Source organism: Eleginops maclovinus, chromosome 7 (assembly GCF_036324505.1).
Source record: "Eleginops maclovinus isolate JMC-PN-2008 ecotype Puerto Natales chromosome 7, JC_Emac_rtc_rv5, whole genome shotgun sequence".
NCBI lineage: Eukaryota > Metazoa > Chordata > Actinopteri > Perciformes > Eleginopidae > Eleginops > Eleginops maclovinus.
The window spans coordinates 24,290,313-24,312,828 of record NC_086355.1 but is presented as its reverse complement, the minus strand read 5'-3'; the positions used below and the strand labels follow the sequence as shown (position 1 = coordinate 24,312,828).

At 40.6% G+C, this 22,516-nt stretch overlaps 1 protein-coding gene across 1 annotated transcript in view; it reads left to right on the top strand.

Annotated features, from left to right (window-relative positions):
• Positions 1 to 22,516, top strand: part of clasp1a (cytoplasmic linker associated protein 1a) — a 92,050-nt gene that overhangs the window by 36,396 nt on the left and 33,138 nt on the right. The window contains 13 exon segments of the mRNA XM_063887701.1: positions 7,892 to 8,032; positions 8,503 to 8,576; positions 9,270 to 9,362; positions 9,557 to 9,702; positions 12,929 to 13,064; positions 13,199 to 13,269; positions 13,731 to 13,790; positions 15,593 to 15,670; positions 16,407 to 16,574; positions 17,286 to 17,332; positions 17,603 to 17,773; positions 19,213 to 19,236; positions 21,110 to 21,217. Of these exon segments, the coding sequence (XP_063743771.1) occupies positions 7,892 to 8,032; positions 8,503 to 8,576; positions 9,270 to 9,362; positions 9,557 to 9,702; positions 12,929 to 13,064; positions 13,199 to 13,269; positions 13,731 to 13,790; positions 15,593 to 15,670; positions 16,407 to 16,574; positions 17,286 to 17,332; positions 17,603 to 17,773; positions 19,213 to 19,236; positions 21,110 to 21,217 (1,317 nt within the window).

Below are 22,516 nucleotides of genomic sequence, written 5' to 3'. Positions count from 1 at the left end.
CAATCACACGATGTGATTGGCCAAACCAGAGTTAGGGTTTTGCAGCTCGCGAACTAACGAGGAGTTTCTAGGCTGAACCCTGGCTGCAAATTAAATTTGCTACCGCTAGGGTGCGCCTAGGTTTCTTGCTTAGGTTCTGGACCCATTTCTATGTGAATCTTTGAAAAGAACATGGTAGCATCATATAAAAAGTTACAGGATTGAAATATAGATTAAAGACAACATTGAAAGAAAGCGGATTGAAAAGGCAAGAAGATAGTATAATATCAGGGAGCTGTGTTTACTGGGTCTAAATAATCATATATTTAGGATGTTATTTTATTTTGGAACACATTTTATACACGATGTGTACGTTTCTGCAACTGGGGATCTTTGTTTTAATACAAAAAATAAAGGTGGGATCATGGGAGTTCAGTCAGTTCCTTGTTAGGATTGCTTCATTGTTCATGGTTCAGGAGATTTTTGCTCAGCATGTGTCTCTAATAATAATAATAATAATAATAATAGTAATAATAATAATAATACACTTTATTTGTATAGCACCTTTCATGCACAAAGCAGCCCAAAGTGCTTTACAGAACAATATTCAAATAAATAAAGAACAATCTAAAACATCAACAGGGATCCAAATGAAGTTCTCTTGAAGTGAAGCTGACAAATTAAAATAGGTTAAAATAAAACAATTAAAAAAATAAAATTTAAAAATGTAAAATAAAATCAAAACAGAAAGAATACAGTAAAACATGGACAATGATACCAGTGAAAACCCAAATTAAAAGCCATGTTAATTTACTTTTAAACATTTAAATGGAGTTTTCTGTTCTAAGATCCACAGGGAGGCTGTTGGGGTCATCACTTCAGCATCATCCTGTAGCGACTTCAGGAAACAGCAAAGCTAAGAAGCTCAGGCCGGGCCTGGTCCAAATGGTCTGACAAAAATGACTTGCTAAGATCAAAAATGCGGTGAAGAATGATGTAATTTAATGAAAAATGAGATGGTGAAATTAGTACAACGTAGACAAAGAAATTGTAATAATAATCAATCATAAACTTTGCGGTCAACAAGAAATACAAGGACCCTGTCACTCTGACACACACACACACACACACACACACACACACACACACACACACACACACACACACACACACACACACACACACACACACACACACACACACACACACACACACACACACCTCATGCAGGTGAATGGGAGATGATCATTTCCCTGTGACCCAAACAAACCATTGCAATCACACAATAATATCTTCTAATATTACAAACCATTACCCAAATATAAACTAGTGCAAACGTCATTCATATTAAAACAAAATACATCCCTTTGTACGTTTCATGGCTCCTACACATCCGGTTGAAAATAGTTAAAAACACTAAAAAGTGTTTGTAAAAATGTGTCTCATGATAGCATCTGATTGATAGCACTACTTTATGCTCAAGGGGATACTACTTTCATTCAAGTTAAACATTTCTCTGCACTATTTCGGAAACATTAATTAGAAAACAACACATCTAGTTAAGTATATTTTATATGTTTAAAACTTTGAGGACGAGCTTTAAAACCTCGTGAATGTTGCCAGTGACAGCCGATGCCTACACCTTATTTTATGAAAGGCTTGTTTGGAATGTGTCTGGTATGAAGCTGTAGGAGAAACTGCATGAGGAGCCGAGTGAGAGGAAGTTGTGAGGAATCGCGTTGTGGCCGCTGAGAACTCTACAAGTCCATTCTCTGCTTCTGCTGCTCGTCTCTGCAGTTCATTGTAATGTGAGTGGGACAGCCAGCTTATTGTCTTCAGAACGAGACAGGCTACAATAATGTGTTCTCTGTCTGCTGGGACGTATCAACCCCACAATCAGGGAGTTTTTCAGCGCAGTATACTGAAAAGATTGCCTTTCCTTCCTTTTTTCTATTGGACATTGAATATCTTTGGACTTTCAGTTGTTGTGTTGAGGAAAAGGATTTATTTTTCTACTGATGCAGAAGGAAACACACTTTTAATGATGGCAAAAAGGCTGTTGCTGTTAAATATAACACACCATATTCAGGAGTGGCTCCACATTATTCTGTGGAGTGTTGAAAGGATAAACGCATATTGGACACCTTTTTGTTGCTGCCTTTGTCATGATCTTTCCTCCTTATTCCAGCAAACACATCCACTGATCCACAAAGAGCTGAAAAATGTTCTCCTTTGGATGCTCTGCTGTGACTCTTTTTTAGATACCTTTTTTACTTTATGATTGCAGCATCTGTCAGAGGATCCATTCACAGCCTACAACCAATCAAAGCCTGCCTTCTGATGTCTTTCGATTTAGAGGTGTTCAGTAGGGCTGCAAAAATTATTTGTATTCCAAGTGGGAAGTATTTAAACGGGATGTTTTGTCACTTCAAAAATCTAACATTATTCAACTAAATATGATCCAAAAATAGAAAAGCAGGAAATATTATCCACGTTCAAGAAGCTGAAAAGCACTTTCCCCCGACATCAATGACTAATCGATATATTTTTTATTCTTATTCAAATTGCCGCTGTAGGACCACAAGTAAAAAAGAAATTTAGGTCTAGGCGAAAAGCAAATAACGTCCTCTCATCAGACAGAGGTATAATGCCTCATATGTTAAGTTAAGCAAAATCAATCAAATGTAAGTCAATTATGATTGAAACTTGAATATGCTTTAAGAAAAAAACAACTGCCTATATCCCAGCTCTCCTTAGGGTCTCATGCGTCTTGTTACAAAAGCTGTTGGCAGCTCATTCCTTAAACGGAAGCCTCAGATTGCCTATAATAAGGGGCACAATTAAGGGTGTATTTCAAGCTTGTTATGTAAATAGGTTTTTTTTCTCAAGTAAGATTTGTTTGGATAAGTTTTCAACTTTAATTGACTGATTTATTTGAAAACTGGTCTTATTGACTCATGAATCTTGTGTAGTATACAGTATGTCAACATATATACAGTATTTAAGAAGTTCAACATAAGAAAAGCACAAGTTTCATGTGTGGGCCAAATTCCATTTTACTTTTTGAATTAGCTGAGGGCCAATTCAAAATGCCGTAATTTGGACACCCCTGGTTTAGGAGAACATGACATTTGACCAAAAACAGTCAGAAGTGCTGGTAATGTTAGCTTCATCAAGCCATGACTCGGCAAGGTTTCTGCCCTGTCAGCAGCCTCTCTGCTTAGTCAGCAAAACAACACATCTTTGTCATGACATAACTCTGATCACCGCTCTTCGGTCTCTTGTGTAACACTGTGATGGACAGGCTCAGAGGTGAAAAGGAGAAGAGAAAAAGGAGACCCCCCTCCCTATGTCTCACCCTCCCTGTCAGGCAGTCCACATTATTATGAAGAACTTAAGCAGCCTAAATGTTCTCGTAATCTCTCCTGATTTGTGCTTTGATTGTTTTCTAAAGAGGAGAGCGCTGGGAGAAACCTCCCTGTTATATAATGTGAGGTACAGATTACTGCTGATGTCCTGCAGCTTCAGCAACTCTGCCTCAGTGTGTGTCCTGACACCTAATGCTCACAGGAGGCAGCACACACTCCGCTCCTCTATGGACCTGACCATCTACCTTTTGGATTGACATAAAACGGATATTTAAGGATATCACCTGAACTTTGAGGAACTGCTTAGGCCCTTTTTATTATTTTTTTCCCCCTCATATTTTAAATATTACTAAAATAAAGGGTAGATTAATAATGTGATATGATTCCAATTGGAAATGACATGATAATCATTAGGTTCACAGCCCTTAATGATGACGAGTCGAGAATATATTTCCTTTTTAAAATGATTTAGTGAAATGTTTAGCCCACGGCGACTATTAATATGGTGGTGTGTGTGTGTGTGTGTGTGTGTGTGTGTGTGTGTGTGTGTGTGTGTGTGTGTGTGTGTGTGTGTGTGTGTGTGTGTGTGTGTGTGTGTGTGTGTGTGTGTGTGTGTGTGTGTGTGTGTGTGTGTGTGTGTGTGTGTCTGTGTGTGTCACTTGTTGATTGCCTGCTGGATGCAGTGTAATGGCTCCTCTGAACGGTCTGCAGGTTGAAACACTGACTGATCAATGTGTCTCTGTTAGCTTCTTTGTAGCATTGGGGATCAGGCTGTGAGCTCCTATGGTCTTCATGTGTTTGTAGCTGGAAAATTGTAGGGAAATAAAACGTAACTCAAAAGACACTTCCACAGGGGAAAGGATCCAAGTCGAGGCAAGGATTTCCTTTTTGTACTTTTATTTCCACTTAACGAAAGTAAAATGAAAAATGATTTCAGCTATGGTTGTCCTGCAGCCTTTCCTGTACTGGTGCGCTGATCTTTATATACAGCCGTGGAAAAAATGAAGAGACCACATTATACTTTTCTCTTGTTTTATTATTTATAGACATGTCTTTGCGTTAAATATATATATATATATATATATATATATATATATATTTTATTGTATTCTATAAACTACTGACACTGGAATGGCTGCCATACATGTAAAGATAAAGATTTAAAATGTTTTGGAGTGGCCTCTTCATTTTTTCCGGAGCTCTATATGCAGTCTATGAACCCACCACCAGCTGTCTCCAATATATTATTTAACAATCCGGACACAACAATCTATATATGTTCATTTAAAAGTCCTTTTTTGTTTTAACAGAACTACTTACCTGTACATCATTTTAATTTCAATTAATCTTATTTTATTATCCTGTGTGAAACCGTCCTGTCCTGTTTTTTATTCTTATTCTGTTGCTGCTTTAACTCCTGAATTTCCCCACGGTTACCTCTTATTTTATATGCATATCACCAGGTTGCTAAATCACCCAGCGCCCAAAACTGCCTTCAAAATAAAAGGATAAAAAGTACTTTAATGAAACCGAAATAAATGCAATAAATAATGACAAACTTAAGGTAAACAAAAACAGCAAAAAATAAACGTTAAGAGTATTTAGAGCATTTAAAAAGATGAGAGAGGCCTGTAATTTTTATCATAGGTATACCTCAACTATGAGAGACAGAATGGGGGGAAACAATCCAGAAAATCACATTGTCTGATTTTTAAAGAATTTATTTTCAAATGATTGTGGAAAATAAGTATTTGGTCAATAACAAAAGTTCATCTCAATACTTTGTTATATACCCTTTGTTGGCAATGACAGAGGTCAAACGTTTTCTGTAAGTCTTCACAAGGTTTCCACACACTGTTGCTGGTATTTTGGCCCATTCCTCCATGCAGATCTCCTCTAAAGCAGTGATGTTTTGGGGCTGTCGCTGGGCAACACGGACTTTCAACTCCCTCCAAAGATTTTCTATGGGGTTGAGATCTGGAGACTGGCTAGGCCACTCCAGGACCTTGAAATGCTTCTTACGAAGCCACTCCTTCGTTGCCCTGGCGGTGTGTTTGGGATCATTGTCATACTGAAAGACCCAGCCACGCTTCATCTTCAGTGCCCTTGCTGATGGAAGGAGGTTTTCACTCAAAATCTCACGATACATGGCCCCATTCATTCTTTCCTTTACACGGATCAGTCGTCCTGGTCCCTTTGCAGAAAAACATCCCCAAAGCATGATGTTTCCACCCCCATGCTTCACAGTAGGTATGGTGTTCTTTGGATGCAACTCTGCATTCTTTCTCCTCCAAACACGACGAGTTGAGTTTTTACCAAAAAGTTCTATTTTGGTTTCATCTGACCATATGACATTCTCCCAATCCTCTTCTGGATCATCCAAATGCCCTCTAGCAAACTTCAGACGGGCCTGGACATGTACTGGCTTAAGCAGGGGGACACGTCTGGAACTGCAGGATTTAAGTCCTTGGCGGCGTAGTGTGTTACTGATGGTAGCCTCTGTTACTTTGGTCCCAGCTCTCTGCAGGTCATTCACTAGGTCCCCCCGTGTGGTTCTGGGATTTTTGCTCACCATTCTTGTGATCATTTTGACCCCACGGGGTGAGATCTTGCGTGGAGCCCCAGATCGAGGGAGATTAGCAGTGGTCTTGTATGTCTTCCATTTTCTAATAATTGCTCCCACAGTTGATTTCTTCACACCAAGCTGCTTACCTATTGCAGATTCAGTTTTCCCAGCCTGGTGCAGGTCTACAATTTAGTCTCTGGTCTCCTGTGACAGCTCTTTGGTCTTGGCCATAGAGGAGTTTGGAGTATGACTGTTTGAGGTTGTGGACAGGTGTCTTTTATACTGATAACGAGTTCAAAAAGGTGCCATTAATACAGGTAACGAGTGGAGGACAGAGGAGCCTCTTAAAGAAGAAGTTACAGGTCTGTGAGAGCCAGAAATCTTGCTTGTTTGTAGGTGACCAAATACTTATTTTACCGAGGAATTTACCAATTAATTCATTAAAAATCCTACAATGTGATTTCCTGGATTTTTTTTCTCATTCTGTCTCTCATAGTTGAAGTGTACCTATGGTAAAAATTACAGGCCTCTCTCATCTTTTTAAATGGGAGAACTTGCACAATTGGTGGCTGACTAAATACTTTTTTGCCCCACTGTATATATATATATATATTTCGATAGTCCATAGTATGGTCCTTTGCTTTAACGTCTGCAGTAATGACCTCACTGTTGTATAAAACAAAGTAGTAATATTCAGTTTTATTATCGCTGCAGTTTGAGTGTGTGCAGTGGGTAAACAATAGACCCCTCCCTCTCTCACCATGATAGTGAGTCCCTACAGTCCAACAGCATCACCAGAGATGACACACACACACACACACACACACACACACACACACACACACACACACACACACACACACACACACACACACACACACACACACACACACACACACACACACACACACACACACACACGACTGATAACTGAACTCAGAGACAAAGGCTGAAGGGGTGGTTAGTCTGGCACTGTGTCAGAGCCCAGCGTGTAACAGAAGTACATGCAGAGCAGACACACACACACACACACACACACACACACACACACACACACACACACACACACACACACACACACACACAGACACACACACACACATCCGGTGCAGATGTGTGGTGAAAAAGAGGGAGCGTCTCAGAGGGTGCAGCAGAGACATGCTGAGGAAGCTGATATGCAAGAAAATCTGCGACCGTAAGAGCAACGCCTTTTTTTAATCTCTCCTTCTTTCCCTCTCTCCTCTCTCCTCTCTCCGTGATGTCCTGCTCTTTGTCCGTCTAATCTTCCAGACATGGCTCTGAATCCTCTGGATCTCTTTCCTGTGTCAACCTGTTGCCTCTTTGTCCTCGTCCTCCACCTGTGTTCTCCCTGTCTGTCGTAGTTGCAGTGTCACGGTCGTGGTTGTTGTAGCAGCAGGGATATTTAGGGAGCTGGTTTTTTGTGTATGAGCTTATCATTGTTCTGTGATTTTGTATTTGTTTTATTGATCAAGTAATGCGACTCCATTGATAAAGAGCAATGTTTATGTGCAGCTAATGGTAGCAGACTTGATTCCTTATCAATAGTTATACTAAGCCTATCTGCAGGAAGATTGAGATTGAGAAGTTTATCTTTGAATGAATTATCTCCCTACTTGTCCTTGTTGTTGCCTTGCCTCAGCTGACAACAATCCCTCACTCCGCTCCAGGCTAAATCTTGGTGTGAGCAGGTGACCGAGGGGTGGGGGTGGGCATGTCGGATGGATGGATAGATGGTTGGAAGATGGAAGGTTGAATGGAATCAGAAACAAAACCTGACAGTTTCCCTGAGGTCAGGAACACAGTGACTCAAAGATTAAAGAGGACAGAGTGATGATGCATTTCCCCACTCCGCCCGAACGTTACCAGGAACATGTGTCCATGGATGATGGAGGAGTAATGATGTATTGATCCTTACAGGAACAGTCATTGAGACACTTCTCTCCCTCTGTGTTTGCAGATAAGAATTTTGAGGATGAAGACTCTGTGGATGGAGGCCGGTCCTCCTCCTCTTCATCGTCCAAAGCGCCCCCCAGTGGCAGGAGGACGGTAATCAGCTCTGTGAGAAGACCCAGCTCAGCCTCCACAACTAAGCCCACAAGTGAGGGATACACACAGCTGCGATATTCTTACTGTACACTACTTTCAACAATAGTGACAATATTAATACTGTCATCTACCTCCTGGCGAATACACGTAGTAATGTTTTGCTGCATTTTGATCATTCATATTATTTCAGCACAGTTTTTATTAAGCCACAGAAGATTAAACCTACAGCATATTTTGTTTAATATTTTAAAAATAATACTCATACACATTCACAATACTCAAAAAGACAATGTGAAAGATCTAAAGAGGTATTTTAAGATTGGAATAAACCAAATATACAAAATCTAAAATAAAAAATGAATTTTGGTTAAAATAAACAAAAATAAAAAAATGATAATATATAAAGGGACAAAGAATACATCGAAATGTAAAAACATAACTCAGATTAGGCTTTATCTTTCTACATGTTTCTTTAGAAGGGCTGTTTGAATTTCAATTCCAATTCCTTTTTATTTTTCAAAGGCAAGGAAGCAGCTGCTGGTGCCGTTGATGAAGAGGATTTCATCAAAGCTTTTGAAGACGTGCCCTCGGTCCAGGTATGCTGACACTGTTTGGTTCTGTTAGTCAAATCCAGAGGTGGCTGAGAGACGGGCAAGCATGTTCCTGTCCTGAGATGGATTCAAACACACACAGGCAGGGCTGTCAGTAGCAAATTCTGAAAGTGAAATGGAATATCGCCCACACATGCAACTTGTGCTTGTCTTATATTGTACTTCTTAAATATATCTACAAACGTTTCTCTCTCTCGGTTTACCACAAGGACAGGACCTTTATATTACACAGTCTCTCCAGTACAGTGTTAGCGATGCTTGCTAATGTGAACACAGACCATATTACTTCCAGAACAGAGTGGGTTCAGCTCGCGACTTTATATGGGGGACGATAGGTTGGGACGTGACCACAAACGCATTCAAGTACCACTAATCTAATAATGTCTTTTAACGTGGTAGCAGCTAAAAGACCTGCTGTACAATGGTTAGGCATCAATTTATACTACCGATTTACTCACACACAGCTGGCATCCATCAAGTTCACATTCAATCAATCAAAGTGTATTTATAAAGTCCATTATCACAAATTGAATCTGTGTCAGAGGTACTACAGTTTGTAACATTGAGCTGCTTGTATGCTGTAGACTCTAACCAGCTGCCCTCTCTGTAACCTTTAAATGATACACTGTATAAATAATGGAACAGCTGATTGTAAAGCTCCTGTCTCTCTGGGTCCAGTTCTATTCCAACAGAGAGCTGGAAGACCATCTGGCAAAGATCCGAGAAGTGCTTTCTGATGAGAAACACGACTGGGAGCACCGTGTGGTTGCGGTAAGACTCAGAAACACACACACACACACACAAACACACACACACACACACACACACACACACACACACACACACACACACACACACACACACACACACACACACACACACACACACACACACACACACACACACAGGGTGTTACATGAATCCAGGTGATGAATACTGACTGCATGTCCTTGTCTCTTCTCCAGCTGAAAAAGGTGCGTTCTCTCCTGCTGGCGGGGGCCACAGAGTATGAGGGCTTCCCTCAGCAACTGCGTCTCCTGGAGGCTCCGCTCAAGCTGTCCGCTAAAGACCTGCGCTCACAGGTGGTGCGCGAAGCCTGCATCACATTGGGGTAAGAGCAGGATGTATACTAGGGCTGAACGATTAATTGCATTTGCGATAATATCGCGATATGACAAAACGAGATTTTCCAACCGCAAAGGCTGCGATTTGACTGGTCACGTGACTTGCGAGTGAGCCGAGCGAAGCCGAGCAGGCAGGGAAAGAAGTCAACGCTGCGCTTGAACCTGTTGCACAATGGCCTCAGGCTCGTCAGAAGAGTGCACGGCTGGAAGTTTGGTACCAAAGAGGGGCGGCACGTCAGTTGTGTGGAAGTATTTTGGCTTTAAAAAGGAAGATGCTGCGCAACGTCAGGTATTGTGCAGAACGTGCCTCGCTACTGTTGCTACCTCACGAGGTTCACGATTGTAATCACGATTGATTTATTGCTTGTGTTTGTTGAAAAATACATAATAATTGCATATTAAATCGCAATTAGATTATTTTCCAAAATCGTTCAGCCCTAATGTATACATCACACAAGATCTGCCAACATATAACATATTTTAAACACTATTCGTTTTGGACAATACAGAAACATAAACCAAAAGGGTGGCTGGTGCTTGTGTCCAACATAGGACAAACTCTAGACATGAACTTGCCAACATAAAAAGTTGGTGTGGATAATGTGTTGCAGCCAGAAATTGTGCAGACACCAGTTGTCTTTCTTCACTCGTCACAACTTTTATTTACATACATAATTATCATAGTTGGGCAAGCAACTTTTAATGTAATACAGTACATATTACTTATTACTGTCTTTTTAAAGTAATAAGTTACGTTACATTATTACTGTCTCTGAACTGTAATGCGTTACACTACTTTTGCGTTACTTTGAGTTACTTTCACCAAAATAACGCTAAAGTATGGCTTTAAATGCTCAAATGTAGTTTATTGCAGCTCATTAATTAAAGCTATCTATCTATCTGGCAGTACATGCTGAACATTAGGAAAAGAGCTAGATTTTAAACTCATGCTCCATTTAAGTGGACTGAATAATATGTGATGCCGGTAACATGACGTCTCTGTGTGTTATTAACAACATGTTAGTGGAGCCTCTGCACGGCCCTGTGACCTGCTGTATATGAACGAGTCTCTATTCAACGTTAGCTCACCTTGTCATTGGTGTGTTAACGGGGATTTGGCTGAAAAGCTTTCTAAAAGCTGGCGATTCCACAGAGGACAGAGGCTGCAGATCTCCAACACTCTGCCACGAGTCTCTGGACTTCTCGGGGTTCAAGAGGCAGACCCAGAGAAAGTGACCCTCTGGTGCTTTGGCCTGCGCGCCCTCCTGTCTTTCTCTTTTCTTTTCTCCGAGTCTGCAGCTCTGCATTGTGAGCCTGCAGCTCTGCATTGTGAATCTGTTTCTGCAGCCCTCTTAACCAACATTAAACAGGCTTACTGAGTTACTATTCTACCGGCACAATTATTTCTCCGGTGTCGGAATGTCTCGCGATGTTTGTGAATTCTTAAATAAGCATTTTGTGTTAAAATGTGTTGTAACTGCGTTACTGAGAATTGTAACGGGTATTATATTACCCAAATTTCAGAAGTAATGGGCTATATTACTGCGTTACAGCAAAAAGTAATACATTACTGTAACTCTGTACTTTTTTTTTCATAAAGCGTTACAACCAACACTGCTAATTATCACCAACGAAGAAGACGCGCTCTTCTTCTCCTGCTTCTTCTCTTGTTTGCTCACAGATGTTTCCTATCTAAAGCCTTCTTTCACATCTTCCTCCTTAATATAACTAAGTTCAGGGTTACAGATTAAGAACTCTCGCGCAGGATAGCTTCTGCCTCATAAACAGCAGTTACTGAGAACTAGGCACCAAGGTTTGGAAGTTCTCTTGTTTTTTAAAATTATGTTGGAATATAAATAGTTAATGTAGGAACTTCAGAAACAAGCTAAAGAGTCGCTGATAGGCTGGGTCAGTCCTCTGAAAGCTATAACCATCTGGTGTCTTGGCAGCGGTTCCTTAATGGCTTTGATTGACAGCAGAGATTTTAAGTTCTCTAACTGATTAAGAGATGCCAGGAATATTTTCTTTCCACAAAATTAAGCTAATGAACATGAGCCCTGCTGGTGTATGAAACGAGCAGCATGCTCTCTACCCAAAAACATCCGTCATCCAAATGTTAATAACACCCTGATGAGATGGAACAGAGCGCAGACACACAGAAAGAGCAGCAGCTTGATAGATGGATACATGGATCCAATCATCACATGTAATGTCACCATGCCTGTCCATCCTGCGCTACATTCCTACGCTCTGGAAGGAGTGTTTTTATTTTCTAAAAATACTGCCGATTTAATTCTCTTCAATGCAATTTTATTTTTTATGATTACAATATGTCTTTATTGGACCATGCATAAAAATACATTCATCTCAAAAAGAGAAGCGATGCCAGATAATCACTAAAAGCTCATTTCCCTGGGCAGGAACACACGTTACAATAAGCAAACATTAAAACATTTCATAGTGCCTATAACACTATTAATTCAAACAGATCACAATACAGATTTATAAATATAAATACTAAGACATTTGTCAATATACAGCTCCGGAAAAAAACAAGAGACCACTCCACATGTTTCTTAAATCTTTATCTCTACATGTGTGGCAGCCATTCCAGTGTCTGTTGAATTCCATCACAGAGAAACGTTGTCAGTAGTTTGTATATATATATATATACGTTATTTATTTATTTTAACTCAAAAGAAATACCTGTAAATAGTAAAACCAGAGAAAGTGATAATGCTAAAGTGGCCTTGGGCCTGTATATATATAATTTAGCAATTCATTTAAATTGAAATCTCAAATAATGTTTGTAAGACTGGTTACCTGAAATATATATATATATTTTTATGGGAAAAGGTGTGGAAATCTGAGCAGGGTTTAAGATCAGCTGGAAGCATATTCCTGTGTTCGACAGCCGTAAAAGAGAAAGCAGATTCTCCAAATCTGATCGGAGCGGAGCTGGAAGAAGCTTCTCCATGGTGGTGTAGTTTACCTCTCCTTGCTATGTTGAACTTTCATTTTCTCATTAATTGCATGTCACACCTAAGTTTAAACAGGAATATGCTAACGGTCAGGGCAGCTGTCCATTTAACACACATGCCACAGTCCTGTTTGTATTGTGGGAAAATATATATCACCATGAACGCATCATCTTTTGAGTTAAACACACTTGTTGCGTAACACCAGTCTCTTCCCCTCTTCTCCTTCTGGCAGACATTTGTCTTTAATACTAGGAAACAAGTTTGACCACGGAGCAGAGAGCATCATGCCCACACTGCTCAACCTCGTGCCCAATAGTGCCAAAATCATGGCCACGTCCGGAGTCGCCACGATCCGCCTCATCCTCAGGGTAAGCATCCAGAGGGGGGTGTCCATTCAGCCTTATGAGACGAGGCGTTACCAGCAGACCACAGAGGCATTATCCCGTGAGCAGAAGATGATTGTAACCAGAGATAAACCTTACTTTTGAACCTTTTCTTCCAGCGCACACACTACCCACGTCTCATCCCCATCATCACCAGTAACTGCATCTCCAAGTCAGTGGCAGTCCGACGGTAAGAGGACAATACTGCAGCTGCAGTAATAAGAAAAGGGCACCTCTGTTCCAGCTGCTGAACATCCTTTCTTTTCTTTTACTTCATTTCTTCTTTGAGGGTTTTCAAGAATGCATTGAATTTAATAAAGCATTGATTTGTCTTATTATTAAACTGCTGGAAATACACTACATCTACACTACATTTTTATTTTAAATGATCAACTATTTTTAGTTCAGTTCTTGTTTAGTCTAAAACAGATCAGCAAGAATTAGTTGATTGACAGAAAACTTTTTTGAGTGTTATTTTTGCAGCCCTAAAATCCCTCTTTCACATTCTCCCTGCAGACACAGGCATGTTATGCTGTGTGTGTTGCATTTGCTTTAATAAACTAACATGTTCATCCTGTATGAAAAGTCTTTTTTATAGTGGAACTCATGTTATATACCCTGCGTCATGGTGTGTCTCTCTCCCCTCTGCAGACGCTGCTTTGAGTTCCTAGACCTCATGCTACAGGAGTGGCACACTAACACCTTGGAAAGGTAAGTCGTATTCTTCCTCTGTTTTACTGGTTTTTAGTTTTAGAAGCAATACGGATAAAAGAAATAGAAAAATAGAAAGAAAGATATAAATGACAGGGAATCCATGTGTCTACGGACCTGTTGATTCTCTTTCCTGAACGAGTAAACAGAAGAACCTCTGAGAGGCTTTTTTCCTTTTTACCTTTCTAAATGGTCAAATGGTCATTGGAGCGAGTGGCGGAGCGAAACTTTCGGAAGTTATTTCAAAACAAAAGCACTCGCTTGCTTAAATACATTGCATTAAAGCACTGCAGTATCTGGTTGAAGGAACGATGATCATATTATAAACAAGGGGAATTTAGGCTGGCTCATTGCCATCACAACGAAAACAGCTAAGACACTCTTTAAATTTTAATTAAAATGATACAGCGATTCTGACTGCAGTCCAATCAGCAGCTCTTCATTTATTCCCTGCTATATTTAATGAGCGATACAAATGTTTTTTATTTTTACACTAGTTCTTCATGAAATGGATACTGTTTTACTTTGTAGTAGTACGCCTACTACCAAATACAATGAAGTACTTTTACTGTGTATTTAAAAACAAAAACTTTGTCAAAGTCCCCTCCTGAGAACAAAATCAAGCCTCTTCTACTAAGTTTGATGAGGGATAAAACCACTTTCTGCCATATAAGTTCTTGGTGAGATTGATACTGTTGGACTCAGTACTAGTGAAACTACTCCCAGAAGTACTATGAAGTACTTTTACTGCATACATTTTGAGTAATCCTCTGTCAAATTCCCCTCCTGAAATAAGAATGCATGTTTTCTTTAGTTTAAGTGTTAAATATTTCTTCATGAGACTGATATTGTTGGACAGAGTATTTTAGGAGGATATGAAGACATGATATCAGCACTGCTTCCAGTCAGTACTCCAGCAGCAGCAGCAGCATGTTTACCCCTTGGAAAGTCTTCAGAGGCTGGCCTGGATACTGCTCACAACTATCCTTAGCACAGTGACACACCCTTGTCCCTCTTGTTGGCCTCTATGATGCTGCTGTCTTTAATAATATGATTTTGCTCTGCCCCTAGTTTATTCCTCACAGATCATCAGTCTCATCAGCCTGCTACTACCCTGAAGTGAATGAGTCTTTGATTATGGACAGTTTTTATTGTATTCTTATCTAAAAACAGAGGGACAATAGCTCATATAAGGGATTTTAAAGGTGTTTTATTTTGAAACTCTACATCATAATGCCCTGATATTCTATTTATTTAAGATGGCCTTTATCAACGCCAATTCAAATGAGTCACCCATTGTAAATGGAAAGTTCAATTTTATGATCAGATATGTCTTCATAAATGTATCCTTAAGCTTTACTGCATGTAGTGTGTGTCGAACGGATAAAGTGGTGTAGGTTGTGTGTGTGTGGAGTGGAGGTAAATGCCTCTTCATCTTCCTCCTCTCACATGATGGCATTTGAGTCGGCTAACATTTGCGTTAGCTGCTGGTTGGATGCACCACTGATGAGGCCCATTTAAATTGATGAGTCCTGAGAGAGCCATCATCATCAGGGACCTCCAGTGATCAGGCGACTTTCCACACTGTAACCATGACAACCTCAGCAGAGTCTTTAAAAAGCTTGTGAAAGTCCCAGAGGGTAGCCACACTGCCTGTGGACCAGCAGAGGAAGAGGAAGAGAGATCCTCAGGACTTGTTTTAGTTTAGCTCTTGAGGTCTCAGGGTTACAGCAGCCTCTTCTTCCTGGTGTTATCTCGACTTCTTCCTGCTTTAACCTCACTATGTTCCCTTACTACCCCAGACACGTGGCTGTTCTGACTGAGACCATCAAGAAAGGCATACACGATGCTGACTCTGAGGCCAGATCCATCGCAAGGAAGTAAGTGTCATTGCACCCGGACAGACTTTGTTATTGCTTTTGTCATATCAACTGTTTGTGTGAGTTGCAGAGTGTTGGAGATATCCACTGGTCTGCCTTTTCTTCATGAGAGTGGAACTTAAGACACTTTTTACAGTGCAATATTCACGTTTATGTGAAAAACATTCATTGTTATAACTGTCATTGCCAACATTTATTTTGATTATCATTACCGTGTGCTTTCCTTCTCTATATTTAATAAGTTAGCTTACTCTTTATTATCGCTTGCCTTTTTTTTTTGCTGCTATGCCACTTTGGCTGACACTGAACATCTCCCTGCTGCGGGACTAATAAAGGAATTCTGATTCTGATTCTTCATGGCGTCCATCCTGTGATGCTCAAAGTTACAAAAAATACATTTGAGCATCATAACAGCAATGTATTTGTTTAGGGAATCTTGACCTGCTTACTCAAGATAATATGAGCAGGAACTACTTTCTTTCATCTCAGCTATACCACCACACTAAAGGAAGCGTGCATCCACATCAGAGGAAATAGTTCCCACATTAAACTGCTCTGAACAAAGCTGGTGGGTTATCTTCAGTAACCGGGTCATGATTTGTTGAAAGTGTCTCCTGAGGAATTTTTAAAAGTATTCTGAAGCACGACAGGTGAGAGGCAAATGTCTTTTTATTTTGGGTCACCTTTCCCTTTTTAAAATCTGTCTTTCTCTGCCTGCCGTCGCCCTCACCTGTAGATGTTACTGGAGTTTCCATGGTCACTACAGCCGGGAGGCGGAGCATCTGTTCCAGGCGCTGGAGTCCCCCTATCAGAAGGCCCTGCAGTCCCACCTGAAGAGCTCTGACAGCATTGTGTCTCTGCCGCAGTCGGACCGCTCGTCCTCCTCCTCCCAGGAGAGTCTGAAGTAAGAACTGTGATGCCCTCACTTTCTCCATGTCACCATCCCTGTCCCGGTGTCCCATCTGCTCTCTCTGTTCGACCCATATCTCTATCCTCCTTTTCCTATATTCTGGACACTTTTTGCATCTATTTGCTGTAATTGATTGGAGGAATGGATTAATGCTAATCTGTCTTATTGACGGACTGTGAAGCGCTGGTAATTATTATCCAACGGGCTGCAGACACGACCACACACACTCTTGGATCGATTATTGTTATTTACACAGTTTATAGATTCCCTATGGAGCATGTTGACAAATGAACTTATACGCAATCCATCAGTGTGTGTGTTTGTGTGTGTGTGTGTGTGTGTGTGTGTGTGTGTGTGTGTGTGTGTGTGTGTGTGTGTGTGGCTAAGGTTTTTTTGAGGCAGAGTTGTACATGACCTGCTTATCCTAACTTTATTAATATATAATATAAAAAAGTGCCCTTATGGAAGACCTGTGGGGCAGTTTATAAAACACATCATTCTGGTGATCCGGTTTCTAAGTCTGAAATGAATTGTTTTTGACAGGTAAATATTTTTTCTGACAGATCTTTTTTTTTTTTCCCATATGTTTTCATTCCATACATTGCACATTCATACTTCATATTAATATTGATTGTTGTCAGGTGCTCCTTTGATTAAAATATGAAGTACATAAAGGATAATTAGTGTTCATTTCTGTGTTTTCAGCCGGCCTCTGTCTGTTAAGGGTGTCATCGGAGGGAGCATGACGAGGAGTAAGACACTTCCTGACTTTCTCTCTCTTGGTGTGGGGTTTCCTCTGAAAGACACTGTGTTCAATTAGAATTATAGAATGAGAATGAACTGAATTATTCTATTTACCACTGCAGTATGAATCCAATTAAAAATATTTCTATAATATTTGAGGGAGAAAACAGAAAGCCAAAATATCCTGATGCTGATTTATGAAAAGTAGAAAATGAAGAAGTATATGTAAGGGATGCAGTCTGCTCAAACAGACTGTGATATTGATCCTGCTGCTGTAGGTAAGCTGGTGGGCAGCAGGGTGTCTCCTTCATCAGGTTCTCTCCAGCGTTCCCGCAGTGACATCGATGTCAACGCCGCCTCCAGTGCAAAGTCCCGGCTGTCCACCGTCCCCACCTCCTCGCCCTTCAGCTCTGCAGCGGCTCTCCCTCCCGGGTCCTACGCCTCATTAGGTATATCACTCACCTTTCTCTTAACTTAAGAAAAACTGACATACAAACAAAACTAGGCAGCAAGAAATAACACACTGGACTCTGAATAGTGTTGAGAGAATGTAAGAAAAACAGGAATTAAATAGGCTACTGTTAGATAACTATTTTCTTAAAGGTCTCCTATTATGCTATATTTTAACAATATATTGTAGGGCCATGTCTACAAAACTTACCTATGAAGTGTTTTGCTCAAAATAGCAAACATTGTAGCATGCCTCATCCCCCTCTATCTCAGCCCTGTTCCTGAAGTGCTGATTCTGTGACTGTAGCTTTAAATGAACTAGCTGCTGCTGGACACGCCCCTTTGGAGCTGCTGCTGGCCACGCCCCTTTGGAGCGTCATGATCTCTCCTCTAAAGAGAGTTTTGTACCGGGAGAAACTCAGCTAAACGCTGCCGTGATTAAACGCCATATCATGTTCCAGACCTCATCCAGCATTATCTCTGAAACAGTATGGAGCTCAAACGTTTCTCTCTCGGTTTACCACAAGGACAGGACCTTTATATTACACACAGTCTCTCCAGCACAGCGTTAGCTCTGAGTGTTAGCGATGCTTGCTAATGTAAACACAGACCATATCACTTCCAGAACAGAGGGTATTCAGCTCGACTGTATATTGTGCACGATAGGTTTGGACGTGTCACGTGGGCGGGACGTTGCCAGGAGTTGAATGTAAAGCCAGCCCACATTTTCCTTATTACATCTTAAGAACGGCCCGTTTTTAGAGATGTGGGTAAGGAGGAAAAGAGAAGAGGGTTGTATTTTCTGACACTTCTGACACACATATTCATGTATAAAAGACATCAAAAAGTGCATTTTGCATGATGGGGGACCTTTAAGCAACAAGTTTAAAAATTAACTGCAATGTTTCATATGAAGAGATTTCCACACAAAAAGCCTCTTTAGTTAACCAAGTTATTTTCCAGAGTCCGAATGAAGAAGTTCTTCACCAAGTCTCCCATCATCATGAAGTATTAAAACACTTCCCCCCGCGGTCACTGGCTTTTACAGGCCGGACTGCAGTTATTAATGAGTGCTGAGGCTGTCATTTGACTGCTCTGTCAGCAGGAACTGTTTGAATCCTCCACTGACACTTCAGACAAATGGATGTGCTGAGGCTGAGTAGCCTCCCGGCGCGATTAACACCCCAGACACTTTTTAAGGCAAAGTTTAAGCCCCCACCGATATATGAAATGCACTGTCATTCTTTTGGCCATGCACACACTTCTCCCCCGCCCTTGTTCCTCTCCACTGAGTCCCTCTAGACAGATAATGGCTGTTACTAAAGATGATGAGGCCCCTTGCTCCCCCATTCACATCTGCTTCAATTGCTACTAACGTCTCCCTCTACACATCTCCTCCCACTCGCTGCTGCTCTGCCTTTCTTAAAATATCCAAAAGATGGCACTCCTGGTAAAGTCGATGGTAAGACTTGTGTCTGTGTGTGTGTGTGTGTGTGTGTGTGTGTGTGTGTGTGTGTGTGTGTTTGAGGCGTGTGAATGTGTCTTTTTGTAAGCTGTCCTAGGCTCTACGTCTACATCCTGTCTCTCCTCATCTGCGTCCTATTTTTCCTCTCTTTACCCCCCCAGTGGTGGTCAGTTATGTGGATCTGCATGGACTGTCTGCATGGACTTCCTCTTTCTCACTGTAACCCTAACTAGTGTCTCCATCCCCCCCGTTCCTCACAGAGGTCAGATCCAGCGTTACTAATTCAAACAGTTACTAGAGGAGGTTGTGATAATCTTTTTTTCTTGTAGATGTCTCTTACTTCACAGAAAGTGATGTAACACTCGGCACATTGCATTGTTTCATCAACAAATGTTTCATCTTAGCCAAGACCTTAACTGTCCTTTGCTTTGTGGAGTGTCCTCATGGTAGCTAAATCTGGTCAGGTGGTTTACTGCCTGTAGAATCAGACCATCTGTGTTGTGGTATCTTCTAAAGTTTGACACTACCGATGTTTTTACACTCTTGTCAGTCATCCACAAGTCTAATCTGCTGATGGTCAGCATTTTTAAGACCTGAAAAAAAAGAAGCTTGTCACATAATACTGCAAATAAAAGAATAGTGAAAGCTTCAAAAAGTGGAGTATTAACTGACATTTCATAGAACAAGCCTGAATATCTGTTAAGCTTGTGTTAACCACAGAGCTTATTTTCTGGCATATAACCACAAAGCCATTTACAAAACCCATTGACTTCCAAACACTAGAGCCAGAAGCGCAAACATGTTGACTCATTTCTGGGTCTTAGGACACATCCCTGCAACTTTCTGTACGGTACATCCTCATACACTGGAGGATATTATTGCACATGGTAGCATCCCCAAATATCAATTTCTCTCCATCTCAATTTTATTTTGCTGTGTAATACAATTTTTAAAAAAAGTTTTATCTCAAAAAGAATGAACATATATTTTGGCATTGAGTTTTACAGTCCAGAAAAGCAGAACATTTGAAGTTGGTCCTTTTTTGCATTTTTTCTACGTTTCTTTTTCTCAATGTGGTGTTTTGTTCTCTTGTTTTCTAGAGGAAAGTGACACGGGCCAGAACTGAAAATATATTTCTTTTTTTCCCTTTCCTTTAAGTCTTCTTTGGGTTGTATTCACAAGTAGTGTGAAGTGACAATGATGAAACGGCTTGTTAAATATGACCTACTGCATGTTTAACGTAGCAAATCCACAACATGCTTGATTTTGCTGTTTCAAAGTGAACGATTTGTCTCCCTGCTCATTGAAAATATCCAATGTGAAGCTGAAGCCTGAAGCTATCCTTTGCTGTTAGCCACACCCCCTGGTTTCAATCTGATTTTCCTAGCTGATATTCAAATACAAAATGTTTTCCCACTCATTATAAGAACTCAACATTTCCTAGTATTCTTCATGTTTTGCAGGTTTTTTGAGCATAGTTTATATTCAATGTTTGTCTGTCCTTCACCAAACCAGAGTCGAAAAGGTTTGCCAATATTTCTCACTCTGCGTTTTAGGCACACAAGTGGAATAAAGTACTTAAAAGCCACTTATGTGCTGTGCTGTAGCTCATGTCATAACTGTGCTTACAGGCAAAACCCTCCCATCATGATCTCAGGTCAAAATGCACGCTGAGAATCATTTGCAAACTAAAGACCCAGGTGTTTGTTTCCCTGCCGTGTGTTTCAGGGGGCTTTCTCCCCTCATCCAGGTCTTCTTCATCCTGTCTCCCCAGACTTTTCCCTTTCTAGCGTCTCTGTCCAGGGGTTGGGGTTGAGAGTCATTCATGTATTGAACTCCCTCTGCCTCTCTTCCCTCCCTTGTGGTCCAGGTCGAGTTCGTACCAGGAGACAGAGCTCAGGCAGTGTGGGCGGAGCCAGCCCTTCAGTGGTGGACAGTAGGGGACGCAGCCGGGCCAAAATCGTCTCCCAGTCCCAGCGTATGTATATGCATCCAACAGTGAAGCTGGATCTAAATCAGAGATTACACAGCTATGTGTGTGCATACTGGGAACCAGTCTGTCGCTCTCATGTTCCCTTATGATCTTGTCTGCATTGGCTTTGAGATCATACGAGATGTTCTGCTGTTTCCTGTTTGTGTGTGCAATGTGTTTCTCCTGAAACCACCTCCAGACGGTCACAAATCGTTTGTATTTGTGCTGGCCTGCATTCACAGTATGATGGCATCTATGTATTCTTGTGATCGGTCAGTGCGCTAAACAAAACCCTGAGAGGCAAGTGAGAATGTTTGGTGATTCATTTTCTGGCTGATCTAACTGTTTCCTCTGCTGTTTATGGGGATACAGATGTTTGTAGGCCAACCCTTAAGTTATCATTGCATACATTCTTTACCAGACACACGTTTTTGATACTTGGCGTGGTTGCCTCCTCTCTTTTTCTTTCTAGCCACGAGAAGCCTTAAACAGACATTTACTAACGCGTTTTTCTTTCCTGTGTATTTGTTATTTATACATTTGTGCTGACTTGTTTTGGCCTCAGATGGTGGTGATATTGCGCGATGTTTGCTTAAAATAAAATAATAATAATAATCTATTTTATTTATAGAGTGCTTTTCTAAAAACTCAAAGACACTTAACAGAGGTACAATTCATCATAATTAACAAACGTTTTGACACAGACAACATAGAAAACAGGCCTTGACAATAGCCAAAAACAAATCAAACAAAAGATGCAAAACTCAATTAAAATAAAAAACAACTAGGGTAGTTCTTTCTCTCTTTATTTCTATTAATAGGCTTGTATAACTAAGAAACTTAAAGGTAAAAAAACTGTGCCTCGACGGCATCTTTTCCTCAGGTTGCCCATCTGTCACTTAGAGGGTGGCGCTGGGGGAATTGTAGTCCTTTATACTTTTGGACTACATACGTCAACTTTAGGTGGTCCTTTTTTATAGAAACAAAATACTGGCTCCAACAATACTTGTGCGTTTTGTTCAGCAAAATAATCTCCACATACTAACACCGCTTTAATGACTTTGAAGTGTAAATGCAAATGCCATAAGCCTGTTTGTGTACAAACTAACTACGACAGTATTCACTTTTCTTTTGTCACAAAACAAAAGGTGGAAAACTTCAGCTTGTGTAGAAACAAAACACACAGAACTAAAATATGTTGACAAGGGAACAGGAAGTGGTAAAAGCTAATTCATTTCTAGGTTTGGGAACTTATTTCTGCACTTAGTGTTCACCACAACCCTGTGTTTTAAATATGACTAATAG